This window comes from Lepidochelys kempii, chromosome 23 (assembly GCF_965140285.1).
Source record: "Lepidochelys kempii isolate rLepKem1 chromosome 23, rLepKem1.hap1, whole genome shotgun sequence".
Taxonomy (NCBI): Eukaryota; Metazoa; Chordata; order Testudines; family Cheloniidae; genus Lepidochelys; species Lepidochelys kempii.
Genome location: NC_136402.1, coordinates 9,240,229 through 9,258,956, shown reverse-complemented (window position 1 = coordinate 9,258,956; position 18,728 = coordinate 9,240,229). Strand labels below are relative to the sequence as shown.

General features: G+C 48.9%; 1 protein-coding gene across 2 annotated transcripts in view; it reads left to right on the top strand.

Moving 5' to 3' along the window:
* CLPTM1 (CLPTM1 regulator of GABA type A receptor forward trafficking) overlaps nt 1-6,365 on the top strand; it is a 48,825-nt gene extending 42,460 nt beyond the window's left edge. For both annotated transcript variants that reach the window (XM_073321916.2, XM_073321917.2), the window contains exons 12-14: nt 260-395; nt 5,003-5,170; nt 5,686-6,365. In XM_073321916.2, coding sequence (XP_073178017.2) covers nt 260-395; nt 5,003-5,170; nt 5,686-5,975 — 594 coding nt within the window. In that variant the 3' untranslated portion in view covers nt 5,976-6,365. The remainder of the gene's footprint in view (nt 1-259; nt 396-5,002; nt 5,171-5,685) is intronic.
* Nucleotides 6,366-18,728: the final 12,363 nt, after the last annotated feature.

Sequence of the window (18,728 nt, the reverse complement as noted above, 5' to 3'; positions counted from 1 at the left end):
CTGCTGTGGTGCGGTAGCGAGTGAGTGAGAAGGGATGTGTCTAGCACCTTGTGACCCCATGCATTGTTCAGAAACCCCCTTCTAGCGAGAGTCCCTCACTGTGAAGCCGGGGCTTGAGAGCCAGCAAGGCAGCAGGCCTGCAAAGAGGTGGGTATGTGACTAGCTGGCCCCTGTACCCTCAGGGCCCCCTGCTCTGATCCTGAGCAGGATTCTGTGCAGCTCCCAGCTGACCAGTCACCTTTGAATCTCGCCTCCCCAGATGGCGTTCCGGTATCTCTCGTGGATTCTCTTCCCCTTGCTCGGCTGCTATGCTGTGTACAGCTTGCTGTACATGGAGCACAAAGGCTGGTACTCGTGGGTCCTGAGCATGCTCTATGGCTTCCTTCTGACATTTGGTGAGTAGCGCCCACAAGGCAGCGTTCTGGTTGCATGAGTTTGCTGGAGTCGCTGGGCCCCGTCTGAGGCCTCCTGACCCCCTCCCAACCTCTTGCGCCCAGCTTCGGGGTCTACCCACACTCGGGGAAGGCCGTGGATAATGCTGTGCACATGTTAGAGGCAAATCACGTGTGTCTGGCTGGAATTAGGATGAGCTTTCAGCGGAGAGAAGAGGTACTGAGTTGCACTTACCAGTAAAGAGCCCTCCGGCTTCTGATATCCCATGCAAAGGGCCTGGCTTCACATCAGCTGTTTGGGAATCATTAAGAGAGAGATAGATTATAAGATAGAAAATATCATATTGCCTCTATATAAATCCATGGTACATCCACATATTGAATACTGCGGGCAGATATGGTGACCCCATCTTAAAAAAGATCTATTGCAATTAGAAAAGGTGTACAGAAAAGGGCAACAAAAATGATTAGGGGTATGGAACAGCTTCCATATGAGGTGAGATTAATAAGACTGGGAGTTTTCAGGTTGGAAGAGAAACGACTAAGGGGGGATATGATCGAGATCTATAAAATCATGACGGGTGTGGAGACAGTAAATAAGGAAGTGTTATTTACTCCTTATAACACAAGAACTAGGGGTCACCAAATGAAATTAATAGGCAGCAGGTTTAAAACAAACTAAAGGAAATATTTCTTCATACAATGCACAGTCAACCTATGGAACTCTTTGCCAGAGGATGTTGTGAAGGCCAAGACTATAACAGCTCAAAAAAGAACTAGATAAATTCATGGAGGATAGGTCTATCAATGGCTATTAGTTAGGTTGGGCAGGGATGGTGTCCTAGCTTCTCTTTGCCAGAAGCTGAGAATGGGTGACGGGATGGATCAGTTGATGATTACCTGTTCTGTTCATTCCCTCTGGGGTACCTGCCATTGGCCACTGTTGGAAGACAGGATACTGGGCTAGATGGACCTTTGGTCTGACCCAGTAGGGTCGTTCTTATGTTCCATGGCTGTCTCTCATGCACACTCCCATGTTGTGTCTCACGATCCAGAGCAGATGGATGCAGTCCCCTTGTTTCTTTGTTCCTGTCTCCTAACCCCAACTTGGAAGCATGCCCTTTCCCCCAGCTGCAGCCATGCGGTATTCTGTATAGGCACCTCCAATTTCATTTCCCACTCTGGGTGTTGACATTCCCCTTGTGCTTCGGCTGCAGTGATTAGGTTGCACTGTCCCTCACTTAGTAACGCTTCTAGTCTGTTCCTGGCCATATTCCCTGCTCTTGGGGGAGCTACTGTAGCAACTTCAGACTCTGTTAATCTTCAGCTTCTGTTTCAGAGAGGTTCTGTTTCCTGCTATATCCTGCACATTGGCAGTGCATGCTGGTGAACTGCTGGGCAACTGCCTTTTCTGTGTAGGTCAAAGTCCAGCCTTGCTAGTTTGAACTCGGGTGGAACTGGTTCTGCTTAAATGAACTGATGGAATCCAAGCAGGCTGTGATCATAGAAGCTGTTCCCAAGATTGCAGTGTCATCCTCACGTAGGCTTAGTCTACACTGCAAAGTTTTGCCAGCAGAGCTCTGTTCCCTCGGAGGGTGGAGAAACTCACATTCCCTAGCCAACGTAGCTATGCCGGCAAAACCCTTGGTGTTAACACAAATACACTGATACACAAGTGCTTCTGGTGGCAGAGCTGTTTAGCTATGCTGGCAGAACTCCTCCTGGTGGATCATGCTGTCCCCACATGGGGGCTCTGCCAGCGAAGCTCTCCCAGCAGCAAATCTGTAGTGTAGACAAGCAGCTTGGGTCTCAGAGAAACTCACCTACGTGCTCACCTGCATAATCCCCGCCCCGGCTTCAGCTCGTTTCCTAGGGCCAGGAGGGGATTTGGAGCTGTGCGTTGTTTTTCCCCCATGGGCAGTTATCAGTGGGAGTTCCCCAGCATTCCTCAGATTACCCAGTATTCCCCAGTGCAACATGACTTCTTACAGTGCTCCCTGTTTCCTTTATCTGGGCCCAAGTGTTTCAAGATGGAGCCATTGCTCAAGACTTCTGGCCCCTTTGTTTTTCTTGACGTTTGACTTTCAGTGGCTGGGCTGCTGACTGCTCTGGGGCTTAGGCCTTGTCCATACAGCCAGTTGGTGTATGGCAAGCAAGGGAGGAATCTGCAGGGCACCAGCTTGCTGCACACACGAGTCCCATGTGCTCATTACTATAGCACAGTGCCAGAGTGCAGCTTAGCACCCTGCACTCTGAAGCCGCTGTAGCAGTGACAGTGTGATGAGTTTACTGTGTGCAAAGCTGGTGTGCTGTAGTTGCATGTCCTGACTTGACATGTAGGTAAGTCCTCTGTCTTCGTTCTGTGTCTAGGACAGAGACCATCTGTAGGGGGAGGGAACGTGAAAGGAAGGTTCAAGTTCCCGATTGATTTTTCCCACATCTTCTAGTTTTTCTTGATGCTGTCTTCTCCCATCTTCCCCCTCTGGGCAACGTGTGGGTTGTTCCCATTGGAAAAAGTTCCCTGAACACTTGAAAGAACCTGCTGTATCCAGCTGAGCTTCCTTTCTCTTCCAGTGACTTCAGCTGTTCATTTTCTGCTCCAGAGCAGAGCATTCACACTAAGGCCATGTCTGCATTCATCACAAGGCCCTGCACGTTCCCCATTATGCTGCCACCGTGGAGCCTTCGCAGTCCACGACAGCTGCTGGTTTCAGGTGGAGCCTGTGAGAAGGCCTCTGGCTGTCCCTCCTGCAGCATGGGCTAAAATCTCTGATTTTTAAAAAAAATCAGATTTTCAATTAGATTTTTTATTTAAATACAAAACATCTTTCTTCTTAAAACCAACACTATTTAAAATTCAATGTGCAATTCTGACATCCTGCATTAAGGGCTAAACCTACTATAATCTATTAAAATCACTAAAATTAAATAAATAGTAATCAGTTTCTATGTGCTGCCAAACTTTTAAAGAAAGTCAAGCCACTGAAATGGTGGAAGTCCCTGGCTAAGTGCCTGGACCCTGAGTTTACTGAAGTGATTTTGACAGCAGTGGTCACCTCTGCAAGTGCAGAGAGAGAGTTTTCCTTTGTCTCCATTTATTCAACTGGTTAATTCAGAGCTGAGAAACCGATTGGGAGTTGAAAAGCAGGAAAACTTGTTTTCCTCTTCCAGTCGATGAATAAAACCAAGGTGAGAGGATGAGATCTATTAGTTCTAAAGTCTTGAAGGCCATAGTGACCAGAAATTGGTTAAATTTACTAGCTACAGATAATACTTCCTTTCTTCAGTAAATCAGTTTTAAATACATAACACATTTGGTAAACTTAATTTTTACCCTTATATATCCAGTACATGTAAAGTAGTTTTATTTAACTACTGAAACAATCTTTAAATGCTGGGATTTTTTTTTGCATTTTTAATTGGATTTCAGTGTCCATGCAAATACAACTTGAGATAAATCACAAGTAAAAATTAATCCTATAGTAAATAAGAAACGTTGTTCACCATTTTCTCACAGAATAGAATAAAAATTAAGAATCTGAATAAATGTATGTTAAGCTATATAACTGGTTAGAATGTGTATACGTATGGTGTATCTTCCGGGTTAGCCAATAGAAACATCAATGGAATATAAAGGCTGTATAGTTAGTTGCAAATCAACATGTTTTAATTGTTACCAACCAGTGAGAATTGACCGTTCTTTAGGAAAAGAACTAAACAGTGCCAATGCAAAGCAAGATTAAAATCGGTGATTTAAATCAAGGTTTCCTGATAAGTGATTCAAATCACTCCACTCTGACCTGCAGTCTCTGGTCTGCAAGGCTAACGTGACCTCCCTTAACTAACATGTTGCAATTTACCCACAGAACACCCGACCTGCATTGAAAACCAAACTCCCTTTGTTTTCACTTGCTTTGCTGCTGACCAGCCTCCCTATTGCTCCCTGTTCCTTTCAGATTCCAGGCCAACTGGTCTTTCTTTTAAAGCACTCCCTGGGCTTGTGGCAGCCTGCCTCCCTCCTCCTCTCTGCTTCCCACTGTCCTGCTCTTAGCATCAGCTGCCTCCGGCCCTTCATGTAATCTCACTACTGGATCAGGAGCCTTCTTCCTTGCAGGAGCCTGCTGCTTTGAGCAGCCTTCTTGTATTTAATAGATTTTAAGGCCATAAGGAACCACTCTGTTCATCCAGTCTGATCACCTGCCCAGCGCAGGCCAGAGAATCCTGTCCAGCCTAGCAGCTAGCAGTTGGACTAGCGCACACCAGCCTGGGTTCAAGTCAGGAGGAATGCACTCCGTCCGTCAGTAACTTGTTCAATGGGTGATTGCTCTCGCTGCTAAAAATGTGACTCTGCCATTTCAGATAGCTGAGAAGGTTTCTCCTCCCCGCCTCTGCCTCGGCTATTTATTCTTGGGACTCTGTGTGGTGAACTCTATAGAGCTTTATGGCAGAGCTGCTGTGAACAAGGGTTGCCCTCATTTCTGCCAGGATTTAACTCCATGGCCTGGGCCAGCTGCTCTGCTGGCATCCAGCCTGTCCCAGACATGCAGTGTACATTCCTTGGGGGGCGTTAGCCTCGTGGCCCACCACCTGACTTCTCTCTTTCTCCCCAGGTTTTATTACGATGACTCCGCAGCTGTTCATAAACTACAAACTGAAGTCAGTAGCCCATCTGCCCTGGAGGATGCTCACTTACAAAGCACTCAACACCTTCATCGATGACCTCTTTGCCTTTGTGATCAAAATGCCCATGATGTACAGGATAGGCTGCCTCCGAGACGGTAAGGGGCTCAGTGCCAGCCTCTCCCATCCCCTGCCATTATGTGTAAGGATGGCAGTGCGTCTCCTTTACGACTGTGTCGGAGAGGCATGGGGCATGCTGTGCTACTGGGGATGGGAGTGTAGCATGTCAGTGTGTCTCCATAGCCAGTGTGGGGATCGCCAAGGCTTAGCTGGGACCCTACTGGTGTCTGATCCCAGCACTCAAGACCCCACTTCTTTCGGCTTATTGCAGCTGCATGGCACTTCTCCCACTGAGCCTTCCAGGAGTCCAGTGATGGCTGGCCTGTGAGTTCCCCATGCAGCATGAGAAAAAAGAGCTTTCTGCCTCAGGGTCTCAGCATTTCCCTTGTGGGCTGCAGCTGAGCTATTCTGTCACTCGTGCCTGGGGCTCTCTTGCCAAGCAGCTCACCAGGCACTTATAGGCCATGGGGGACCAAGAACTGGGCAGTTCAGATGTGTGCATCTGGCCTGGGGTTTGCCTGCTGTTTACGCTCGCTCTGCTCTCCTCCCACAGATGTCGTCTTCTTCATTTACCTCTATCAGCGCTGGATCTACCGGGTGGATCTGACGCGTGTCAACGAGTTCGGGATAAGTGGGGAGGGCCAAGTCCCTCAGCTAACACAAGGTACCACTTCGGCGGACTGTGCCCCAGCACTGCTACCCGATGGGGAGGCAATGAGCACCCCGGGGGTGATAAAGGAGGGCCTGGCTGATGGCTCCCCTGCACCAGTAATGGAAGGCGTGGCCGATGGCTCCCCTAGGGCCCAGACGGAGAAAACAGCAGAGGACAAGAAAAAGGACTAACCTGCTCTCACTTTAATTTTTAAAAAAAGCCCCGTGGATACTGGACAGAAAGCGAAGGGGGGGAGCTGCTGTGGTCCTCTGGCTCCAAAGCTTTTTATTTTCTATTCCAGTAACTTTGGGGTGGGTGGGGATTGAGAATTTGGTGACATTCCTGTGATGTGCTGTATCCATGGGAGAGAACCCCCGTATCTCTGTATTTAAAGTCAAACTCATCCAGTAATCATTGTGAGCGCCGTTCCATTGTGCAGGTGTTTAGGACATTAAGGAGTTTCTCAGAGTTGTGTCTCTGTTTCATAAAGAGAGCTGATTATCCGAACACGTCCCATTTCTCATCATTGCACTCTACTATGGACTCTGGATTGAATAAATTCATATGGGTGTTAAGTTAAACTTTGCCCTCTTCTCTTTCATCTCTCTGCACATCTGCCCTGGATGCAGGCTCCTCTAGGAACATAGGAATTGCCAGACTGGATCCGAACTGAGCCCCATCTAGCCCAGCCACCAGCATCAGCTGCTTCAGAGAAAGGTGTGAGAACCCCTAGTAGCAGAGGTGGAATAATCTCCTCTCCTCATCAGGTCTCATCCTGGTCTCTAAACTCTGAAGCCAAGGTTTAATATCTCTCCCACATGTATGGGTTTTTTTGTTAATTCCCATAAATGTCCAGTCCCTTTTTGAATCTTAAGTTCTTCGCCTCAGTGGTTTCCTGTGGAAATAAGTTTCACAGTTTAATTACACGTTGTGTGAAAAATTATTTCCTTGTGTTGGTTTTGAATGCGCCGCTTTGTAGTTCAATGGAAGGTCCCTTTTGTTCTTGTATTAGGAGGCAGAAAGAACCAGAGGCACCTTCTCCAGGACCTATCGCTGTTTTATGGACGTTTATCTTGTTTCCTCCAAGGTTACAATCTGGGGTTTTTTGGTATCTTCATTTGAGAGTTTTCCAGGCATGGATCATTCTGTTCCCCACTAGTTCTGCACTGTCCTCTAAAATGGGATGGCCACACAGCGTCCAAATGAGGTTATGCCACTAAGTTATGGTAAGATAGATAATGCAGAGAACATTTTAAAGCTGTCCCATTCCTTATGCAAGCCAGAATTAGCTAATGTTCTCAGACCTCCCCCCATCTGAGCACCTCCCAGAAATGGGTCAAGCCTGGTGACTGGCATGTTATCAGTGGCAGGAACGACATTTTTAACTTTAGCACCCAGAACCCTGTTTTCAAAAATCACTTTGCAGCATGCAGTTCTGTCTGAACAGGCTGAGCTGCCTCCGGGAGCCCCCTGCTAGCTGGGTGAAGGTGATGCCAGGGCAGAGGTGCGTTCTCTAGCTGCAGCCATGCCAACCCCGCCTGCCCTCCGAGAGGCACGCTGGCTTTGCTGGTTTGTTGTGTTGGCTCTGCAGGGCTGGCAGGAGTCCAAGGCAGTGCAGTCAGCGGATGTGACTGCCTGAGGAGACCGGGCCTCTTTTGCCGTGAGCAGAGCTGTGTTCAGAGTACCCACGGGTGGGTAACAGGTGGGATGAGCCCTGCCCTGGCCTCTCTGCTGTTCCGATTGAACCAAGGGAATTGGTTAGGGGCTGCGCTGCCACTTGGACACTGGTCGCTCTCCTTGATTGCCGAGCAGTTTGATCACAGCCATCTGCGGGGCAGATGCATTGGCCTGCTTTAGGGACACTGGCTTGAGCATAAGCCTAACAGTGGTGTGTGGAAGGTGACTTCTGAGGAGCTTGGCTGCAGCTGCTGGCCTCTGTTATTTCAGCACCGGGTTGCTGCTTGTGAGACGGGTGGGCAGCCTGCCCCTGCGTTGCCACTGTGGCCTGAAGCTCCATGCTGCGACGGCTTTTTACTCCATACAGACCTCATTCCCACCCCCACCCATGCCTGTCTCCCCTGCAAGCCCACTGTTGGCGTTCGGTGCTCAGTGGGCTGCTGAGTGCAGCTGCCTTTGCCAAGGGAGTGTGGAGGAGAGGGCATTGTTTTAGCTGCTGATTCAATTCATAGCCTTGGTGCTGGGGCCCAGGTCTTCTGCCATTATTAAATGAGACCTTTGCCCTTGGCAGATGGCCTGCTGTGCTGAGCCAGGGAAGCAGCTAGCTGCTGCTGCTTCCCATGCATCCCAGACCCCTAGCCAGGCTCCAGGAGTCTAGCACAATGCCTGAAAGAACATAAATTTAAAAATATAGAAAATACAGTTCTGCCCCCACAGGCATCCCTCTGAAGAGCCAACGTCCCGGGGGGCAGATCTCAGGACTATGGAGCCCTGGAGAACGTGTCATTCACATCATGCTCAGGGAGGTTGTTTGAAGAGGGAGATGCCATTTTGGAGGCTGGCATGTCAAATGCCAACTCACCCCACATCTGCAGCAGTGAACTGAGCTGGAAAAGGAACTAACTTGCAGGGAAGCCCTTGAGTATCTGCATCAGGGCAAAGGGTCCTGCAGGAGGGGCTCGGAGGAGCTGTCTCTTGTCCTCAGATGCACCCACAGCAGGGGGCAGGCATGTGCTCATGCTGCTTTTCTCTCAGGCATGCCCAGAAGCTCTGTGGGCTTCAGAGCAGCTCTAATGCCCCTGATGAGTGGGGAAACTGAGCCCTTGCCAGCCAAAGGAACACGAGCGCCACAGCACAGGCCGTCTGGGGCGCAGCTGGACCTGTGGCCTCTGCTCTCTGCGGCAGGAATCCTGGCTCAGAAGCTTCTTGATCCATTTTCGTTGCCCAAGTGGAGGGACTGGTGCCTTTGCTAATCCCAGGGGAGTTTAGGACTGTCACTCCTCGATTAAAGCTGGCCGGGCTACAGAGCTGGAGTGACTTGCCGAAGGCTCTAGGAGGAGACACTGGTGAAGCTGGGCCAGAGCCCATGTGCTCTAGAAAACACTTCCTCTCGCTGCATTTCCTAACAGGAAATAATTGCCAGATTTCCAGCTTTGGCCTATTTGCCTCACCCTCCACCCCACAAGCTCTCTGCCTTCACCTGCCATGCCATGTTGCCCTGCCCTCCTTTCCAAATGTAAACTCTCATCCCACTGTCAACCTCTGCCTCTGTTCCCATGCCCCTCTTCATGTGGTCTCCCATGCTGCCCTCCTGTGCTCAGGAAGAGCTGTCCATCATGCACAGTGCTGTTGCCTTAATCTAGAATCCCAGAAATGCTGGTCTGGAACAGGCCCCGAGAGATCAAATCCAGCCCCCCTGCGCTGTCAGGGATGGTATAGGCGTAGGCCTAGACCATCGCTGACAGAGGTTTGTCCAACCTGGTCTTAACCTCCAGTGACAGATTCCCCAGCCTCCCACGGAGGCCTTATCTACCCTTAGAGTTAAGTCTTCCATAATAGCAAGCCTAAAGCTCCCTTGCTGTAGCATAAGCCCATTACTCGTCCTACCTTCAGTGGACGTGGAGAACAATTGATCCCTGTCCTCTTTATAACAGCCCTGAATGTATTTGAAGACTCTTCTCAGGTCCCCTTTCAGTCTTTTCTCAACACTAAACATGCCCAGGTTTTCACCTTTCCTCACTGCTCAGGTTTTCTAAACCTTTTGTCATTTTTGTTGCTCTCCTCTGGACTCTCTCCAGTTTGTTCACATCTTTCCTGAAGTGAGGCGCAGAGAACTGGACCCAGTCCTCCAGTGGAGGCCCCACCAGTGCCTAGCACACGGTTTCTCAAATGCTGCCATCAGGGGCTCTTCTTGCAGTCACAGCTGTGTTGGGCTACCTTCCCCCCAGGGTACCTGACATATTGGGGTCCACTGAGCCTGCCTGTTCTACCAGCCTACGCTCCCTTACACTGTCCTACTGAGCCAGGCCCTCAAGCCTCCTCCAGCACACACACAGCTAGGGACATGCTCCAGCTGCAGAAAGACACAGACACTGAAATCAGCTCTGCATGGAAAGATTCAGCTAGGGATTTGCCCAGCACTTAAGTGCACACCCCCTCTGGGGTGCAAACCCCAAATTGTATTGTCTTGCATTGCACAGAAACCTGTACATCATGAAATTTGCCATGCCCCTCAGTGCAGAGGATCTGCACAGCGTTTTGCCCCCCGTTATGTATTCCACAAACTGGTTTTAGAGAAAACAAAAAAGTTTATTATCTACAAAAGAGAGATTTTCAGTGATTATAAGGGATAGCAAACAGATCAAAGCAGATTACTGAAACAAACACACAAACTAAGCCTAATACACTAAAGAAACTGGTTGGAAGTAATTTCTCACCCTGAATGTTGTTGTTTTTAGGCATTTATTTCACAGGCCAGACACCTTTTCCAGCGTGGGCTCAGCTCTTCTCCCCCCCATTTCGTCTTTGTTTCTTAGATGTTCCCAGCAGTCATCCTGGGCAGGGATTCAGTGAAGAATAAACCCTGATGATCTTACTCCCTGGCCTTAAATAGGGTTTACTATGGCAGCAATCCTTTGTCTTTTAGTATCATAGGGGTAGCTGTGTTAGTCTGTATCCACAAAAATAACAAGGAGTCCGGTGGCACCTTAAAGACTAGCAGATTTATTTGGGCGTAAGATTTCGTGGGTAAAAAACCCACTTCTTTCAGATGCATGGAGTGAAAATTACAGAAACGGGCATAAATATATATTGGCATATGAAGAGAAGAGAGTTACCTTACAAGTGGAGAACCAATGGTGAAGGCCAATTCAGTCAGGGTGGATGTGGTCCACTCCCAATAATTGATGAGGAGGTGTCAATCCTAAGAGAAGGAAAATTGGTTTTGTAGTAAGCCAACCCACTCCCACTCCCTATTCAAGCCCAAATTGATGGTGTTAAGTTTGCAAATGAATTGTAGCTCAGCAGTTTTTCTTTGAAGTCTGTTTTGGAATTTTTTTTTTTTTTTTTTTTTTGAAGAATGGCTACTTTTAAATCTATTATTGAGTGTCCAGGGAGATTGAAGTGTTCTCCTTCTGGCTTTTGTATGTTACCGTTCCTGATGTCCAGTTTGTGTCCATTTATCCTTTAGGTAGAGACTGTCCGGTTTGGCCAATGTACATGGCAGAGGGGCATTGCTGGCATATATCACATTAGTAGATGTGCAGGTGAACGAGCGTCTGATGGTGTGGCTGGGTCCTTTGATGGTGTTGCTAGAGTAGATATGGGGACAGAGTACGCAACGAGGTTTGTTACAGGGATTGGTTCCTGGGTTAGTGTTTCTGTGGAGTGGTGTGTAGTTGCTGGTGAGTATCTGCTTCAGGTTGGGGGGCTGTCTCCCGAGGTCTGTGAGAGCAAGGGATCATTTTCCAGGATAGGTTGTAGATCGTTGATGATGTGCTGGAGAGGTTTTAGCTGGGAGCTGTACGTGATGCCCAGTGGTGTTCTGTTGTTTTCCTTGTTGGGCCTGTCCTGTAGTAGGTGACTTCTGGGTACCTGTCTTGCTCTGTCAGTCTGTTTCCTCACTTCCCCAGGTTAATAACACACAAAAGCCAGTGGGAGAATGCTTCAATCTCCCTGGACATTCTATAACCGATTTAAAAGTAGCCATACTTGAACAAAAAACTTCAAAAACAGACTTGAAAGAGAAACTGCAGAACTAAAATTTATTTGCAAATTTAACGCCATTAATTTGGGCTTGAATAGGGACTGGGAGTGGCTGGCTCACCACAAAAGCAACTTTCCCTCTCCTGGCATCAATTATTAAGAGTGGACTACATCCACCCTGATTGAATTGGTCCTGCCCACACTGGTTCTCTACTTGTTAGGTAACTCTCTTCTCTTCAAGTGCCAGTATAATAATGCCTGCATCTGTAATTTTCACTCCAAACAGATTTTAAAAAAGTGGTTTTTTTACCCATGAAAGCTTATGCCCAAATAAATCCGTTAGTCTTTAAAATGCCACTAGACTACTCATTTTTGTGGATACAGACTAACACAGCTACCCCCTGATACAAGAGCTATATACAGGAGGGGCATGACATCAGTGGGGTTCCCCTGTCTCCCCACCCAAAGAGACACTGAAAAACACCTGGAAGCAAGAACTGAACTGGGGGGAAAAGGGTTGAACCCAGGCTGAGAGGGCGTCCAGTCTGTGAGTGGAAATACCTGAAGTCTCTAGCTGCAGGCCAGTGCAGCTGCCTTTTAAGACTTTGTGTAATCTGCTAGCAACACTATCTAGGGTCAGAAATGACTATCTGTAACCAATTTCTTTAGTGAAACAAGCTTAGCTTGTGTGTTTTATTTGCTTAGTGATCTCTTCAATCACTTTAACAACTACAAAAGGTAGATTTTAACTTATTTCTCGTTTATAATGTGACCCAGTTTGTGCAATTCATAATTGGGGGTGGGGGGGAAAAAGAGGCTGTGCATACCTTCCTCCACATAGAGGATTTCATAATATACCTTTGAGTCTGCACTCCAGGGGAGGTGGATACCTGAGGGCTGGGGCAAGTCCCTTAACCTGAGCCTTCCCAGAACTGATCTCGGTGTCTGTTTTGTTCTGCAGTTGGGTGTGGCCCTGCCTGTGTGTGCTGAAGGAGGCTTAATAGCCTGGCTCACCAGGACACGTAAAAAGGGTGCCCAGGCTCAGCACACCAGGTGACATCCTGAGGGGGACAACCTCTCTCTCTCTCCCCCCAACTATCTGTTGTCCCAGGCAGCTAGCTAGTTTGCCTATATCTAGACTCCCCTCTGAATGGGAGGAGGTGGTATTCAGAGGGTAATTGGTGGATTGGATAGGACAGAGGAAGTGCAGAGGGAGAGGGGGCAGGAGCTGGCGGATGGATATGGCAGAAGGGGAGGGGGAAGGAGCTGGGGGTGGATAGGGCAGAGGAGCAGGAGCTGGGGGTGAATGAGCGGGAGGGGACAGAAGCCGGGGCACGGGGTGGAGGACAGAAGCAGGCTGCAGAGGAGACGAGGCCTGTGCTCACTGCTGAGGGTGCAAGCCAGGGCCTTAGGCTCCCCAGGGCTCTGCTCTCAATAAGCAGCTGTGCCAGAGCACAGGGCTGCACAAGGGGCCGAGTCAAGGCTCCCCGGTTAACTGTCGGCTTGGCACTTCCCATCAGCTGGGAGCTGGGCTGTGCTACCCAGCGCTGGCGAGGCCGTTCCCTGGCGGAGCTACGAGGTGGAGAAACCTGTGCTGTAATGCTGCACCGAGGAGCTGGATACAGAAGGGCCCAACCCCGGCCCCAGGGCAGCAGTGAGGTTAGCCAGGCAGCCTGCACGCTGCCATTTCCTGGTCTTCTAGAGCTGAACTGCACAACCCTCATGTTCCCCTTCATCTCAGGGTACAGAGCTTCCCTGCTGCTAAACGTGGGGTTCTCACACCTTGGATGCAGCCCTTGCCTTGCAATGGGTCCCTGTTGGCGTGGGGTTCAGAGAGGAGGAGGTTTTCGAACAAATTGATCAACTAAACAGTAATAAGACTCCAGGACCTGATGGTATCACCCAAGAGTTCTGAAGGACCTCAAATGTGAAATTGCAGGCCTACTAACTGTCGTCTGCAACCTGTCATTTAAATCAGCTACTGTACCAAATGACTGGAGGATAGTTAATGTGATGCCAATTTTTAAAACAGGCTCCAGAGGTGATCCCGGCAACTACAGGCCAGTAAGCCTCAGTTCAGTACTGGGCAAATTGGTTGAAACTATCGTAAAGAACAAAGTTGTCAGACATATAGATGAACATAATTTGTTGGGAAATAGCCAACGTGGTTTTTGTAATTCTTTGAGGGGGTAAACAAGCGGGCAGACAAAGGAGATCCAGTGGATATAGTGTATTTAGATTTTCAGAAAGCCTTGACAAAGTCCCTCACTAAAGGCTCTTAAGCAACATAAGCAGTCATGGGATAAGAGAGAAGGTACTCTCATAGATTGGTAACTGGTTAAAAGATAGGTAACAAAGGGTAGCAATAAATGGTCAGTTTTCAGAATGGAGAGAGGTAACTAGTGGTGTCCCCCAGGGGTCTGTACTGGGCCCAGTCCTATTTAACATATTCATAAACGATATGGAAAAAGGCATAAATAGTTAGGTGGCAAAATTTGCAGATGATACAAAACTAATCAAGATAGTGATGTCCCAGGCACACTCTGAAGAGCTACAAAAGGATCTCTCAAAACTGGGTGACTGAGCAACAAAATGGCAGATGAAATTTAATGTTGATAAATGCGAAGTAATGCACATTGGAAAACATAATCCTAACCATACATATACAGTGATGGGGTCCAATTTAGCTGTTACCACTCAAGAAAGAGATCTTGGAGTCATTGTGGATGGTTCTCTGAAAATATCCACTCAATGTGCAGTGGCAATCAAAAAAAGCAAACAGAATGTTGGGAATCATTAAGAAAGGGATAGATAATAAGACAGAAAATATCATATTGCCTCTATATAAATCCATGGTATGCCCACACCTTGAATACTGCATGCAGATGGGGTCGCCCCATCTCAAAAAAGATATTTTGGAATTGGAAAAGTTTCAGAAAAGGGCAACAAAAATGATTAGGGGTATAGAACAGCTTCCGTATGAGGAGAGATTAATAAGACTGGGACTTTTCAGCTTGGAAAAGAGGTGACTAAGGGAGGATATGATAGAGGTCTATAAAATCATGAATGGTATAGAGAAAGTAAATAAGGAAGTGTTGCTTCAAGTTACAGCTGTAGAAGCTATCAGAAGCTTGCATCCCAAGAAAGGGGAAAAAATTCATCGGCAGGAGTTGCAGACCAAGCTGGATGAGCAAGCATCGGGTATGTCTACACTACGGAATAAGGTCGAATTTATAGAAGTCGTTTTTTTAGAAATCTGTTTTATATATTCGAGTGTGTGTGTCCCCACAGAAAATGCTCTAAGTGCATTAAGTGTATTAACTCGGCGGAGCGCTTCCACAGTACCGAGGCTAGAGTCGACTTCCGGAGCGTTGCACTGTGGGTAGCTATCCCACAGTTCCCGCAGTCTCCGCTGCCCATTGGAATTCTGGGTTGAGATCCCAATGCCTGATGGGGCTAAAACATTGTCACGGGTGGTTCTGGGTACATATCGTCAGGCCCCCGTTCCCTCCCTCCCTCCGTGAAAGCAAGGGCAGACAATCATTTCGCGCCTTTTTTTCTGAGTTACCTGTGCAGACGCCATACCACTGCAAGCATGGAGCCCGCTCAGGTAACCGTCACCCTATGTCCCCTGGGTGCTGGCAGACGCGATACGGCATTGCTACACAGTAGCAGCAACCCCTTGCCTTGTGGCAGCAGACGGTACAGTACGACTGGTAGCCATCATCGTCATGTCCGAGGTGCTCCTGGTCACCTCTGTGAAGTCGATCAGGAGCGCCTGGGCAGACATGGGCGCAGGGACTAAATTTGGAGTGACTTGACCAGGTCATTCTCTTTAGTCCTGCAGTCAGTCCTATTGAACCGTCTTATGGTGAGCGGGCAGGCAATACGGACTGCTAGCAGTCGTACTGTACCATCTTCTGCCGAGCAGCCATGAGATGTGGATGGCATGCAGTCCTTCGGCACCGTCTGCTGCCAGCCAAAGATGTAAAAGATAGATGGAGTGGATCAAAACAAGAAATAGACCAGATTTGTTTTGTACTCATTTGCCTCCTCCCCTGTCTAGGGGACTCATTCCTCTAGGTCACACTGCAGTCACTCACAGAGAAGGTGCAGCGAGGTAAATCTAGCCATGTATCAATCAGAGGCCAGGCTAACCTCCTTGTTCCAATAAGAACGATAACTTAGGTGCACCATTTCTTATTGGAACCCTCCGTGAAGTCCTGCCTGAAATACTCCTTGATGTAAAGACACCCACTTTGTTGATTTTAGCTCCCTGAAGCCAACCCTGAAAGCCGTGTCGTCAGTCGCCCCTCCCTCTGTCAGAGCAACGGCAGACAATCGTTCTGCGCCTTTTTTCTGTGCGGACGCCATACCAAGGCAAGCATGGAGGCCGCTCAGCTCACTTTGGCAATTAGGAGCACATTAAACACCACACGCATTATCCAGCAGTATATGCAGCACCAGAACCTGGCTAAGCGATACCGGGTGAGGAGGCGACGTCAGCGCGGTCACGTGAGTGATCAGGACATGGACACAGATTTCTCTGAAAGCATGGGCCCTGACAATGCATGCATCATGGTGCTTATGGGGCAGGTTCATGCTGTGGAACGCCGATTCTGGGCTCGGGAAACAAGCACAGACTGGTGGGACCGCATAGTGTTGCAGGTCTGGGACGATTCCCAGTGGCTGCGAAACTTTCGCATGCGTAAGGGCACTTTCATGGAACTTTGTGACTTGCTTTCCCCTGCCCTGAGGCGCATGAATACCAAGATGAGAGCAGCCCTCACAGTTGAGAAGCGAGTGGCGATAGCCCTGTGGAAGCTTGCAACGCCAGACAGCTACCGGTCAGTTGGGAATCAATTTGGAGTGGGCAAATCTACTGTGGGGGCTGCTGTGATGCAAGTAGCCCACGCAATCAAAGATCTGCTGATATCAAGGGTAGTGACCCTGGGAAATGTGCAGGTCATAGTGGATGGCTTTGCTGCAATGGGATTCCCTAACTGTGGTGGGGCTATAGACGGAACCCATATCCCTATCTTGGCACCGGAGCACCAAGCCGCCGAGTACATAAACCGCAAGGGGTACTTTTCGATAGTGCTGCAAGCTCTGGTGGATCACAAGGGACGTTTCACCAACATCAACGTGGGATGGCTGGGAAAGGTGCATGATGCTCGCATCTTCAGGTACTCTGGTCTGTTTCAAAAGCTGCAGGAAGGGACTTTATTCCCAGACCAGAAAATAACTGTTGGGGATGTTGAAATGCCTATAATTATCCTTGGGGACCCAGCCTACCCCTTAATGCCATGGCTCATGAAGCCGTACACAGGCAGCCTGGACAGTAGTCAGGAGCTGTTCAACTACAGGCTGAGCAAGTGCAGAATGGTGGTAGAATGTGCATTTGGACGTTTAAAGGCGCGCTGGCGCAGTTTACTGACTCGCTTAGACCTCAGCGAAACCAATATTCCCACTGTTATTACTGCTTACTGTGTGCTCCACAATATCTGTGAGAGTAAGGGGGAGACGTTTATGGCGGGGTGGGAGGTTGAGGCAAATCGCCTGGCTGCTGGTTACGCGCAGCCAGACACCAGGGCGGTTAGAAGAGCACAGGAGGGCGCGGTACGCATCAGAGAAGCTTTGAAAACCAGTTTCATGACTGGCCAGGCTACGGTGTGAAAGTTCTGTTTGTTTCTCCTTGATGAAACCCCCCGCCCCTTGGTTCACTCTACTTCCCTGTAAGCTAACCACCTGCCCCTCCTCCCTTCAATCACCGCTTGCAGAGGCAATAAAGTCATTGTTGCTTCACATTCATGCATTCTTTATTCATTCATCACACGAATAGGGGGATGACTACCAAGGTAGCCCAGGAGGGGTGGTGGAGGAGGGAAGGAAAATGCCACACAGCACTTTAAGCACAGCACTTTAAAAGTTTACAACTTTAAAATTTATTGAATGACAGCCTTCTTTTTTTTGGGCAATCCTCTGTGGTGGAGTGGCTGGTTGGCCGGAGGCCCCCTCCGCGTTCTTGGGCGTCTGGGTGTGGAGGTTATGGAACTTGGGGAGGAGGGCAGTTGGTTACAGAGGGGCTGCAGTGGCAGTCTGTGCTCCAGCTGCCTTTGCTGCAGCTCAACCATACACTGGAGCATACTGGTTTGGTCCTACAGCAGCCTCAGCATTGAATCCTGCCTCCTCTCATCACGCTGCCGCCACATTTGAGCTTCAGCCCTGTCTTCAGCCCGCCACTTACTCTCTCCAGCCCTCCACCTCTCCTCCCGGTCATTTTGTGCTTTCCTGCACTCTGACATTATTTGCCTCCACGCATTCGTCTGTGCTCTGTCAGTGTGGGAGGACAGCATGAGCTCGGAGAACATTTCGTCGCGAGTGCGTTTTTTTTTCTTTCTAAGCTTCACTAGCCTCTGGGAAGGAGAAGATCCTGTGATCATTGAAACACATGCAGCTGGTGGAGAAAAAAAAAGGGACAGCGGTATTTAAAAAGACACATTTTATAAAACAGTGGCTACACTCTTTCAGGGTAAACCTTGCTGTTCACAGTACATACATAGCACATGTGCTTTCGTTACAAGGTCGCATTTTGCCTCCTCCCACCGCGTGACTACCCCCTCAACCTTCCCCCCTCCCTGTGGCTAACAGCGGGGAACATTTCTGTTCAGCCACAGGCAAACAGCCCAGCAGGAATGGGCTCCTCTGAGTGTCCCCTGAAGAAAAGCACTCTATTTCAACCAGGTGACCATGAATTATATCTCACTCTCCTGAGGATAACACAGAGAGATAAAGAACGGATGTTGTTTGAATGCCAGCAAACATACACTGCAATGCTTTGTTCTACAATGATTCCCGAGTACGTGTTACTGGCCTGGAGTGGTAAAGTGTCCTACCATGAAGGACGCAATAAGACTGCCCTCCCCAGAAACCTTTTGCAAAGGCTTTAGGACTACATCTAGGAGAACCGCAAATGCCAGGGCAAAGTAATCCTTTCACATGCTTGCTTTTAAACCATGTATAGCATTTTAAAAGGTACACTCACCAGAGGTCCCTTCTCCGCCTGCTGGGTCCAGGAGGCAGCCTTGGGTGGGTTTGGGGGGTACTGGCTCCAGGTCTAGGGTGAGAAACAGTTCCTGGCTGTCGGGAAAACCGGTTTCTCCGCTTGCTTGCTGTGAGCTATCTACAACCTCCTCCTCATCATCATCTTCTTCATCCCCAAAACCTGCTTCCGTATTGCCTCCATCTCCATTGAAGGAGTCAAACAACACGGCTGGGGTAGT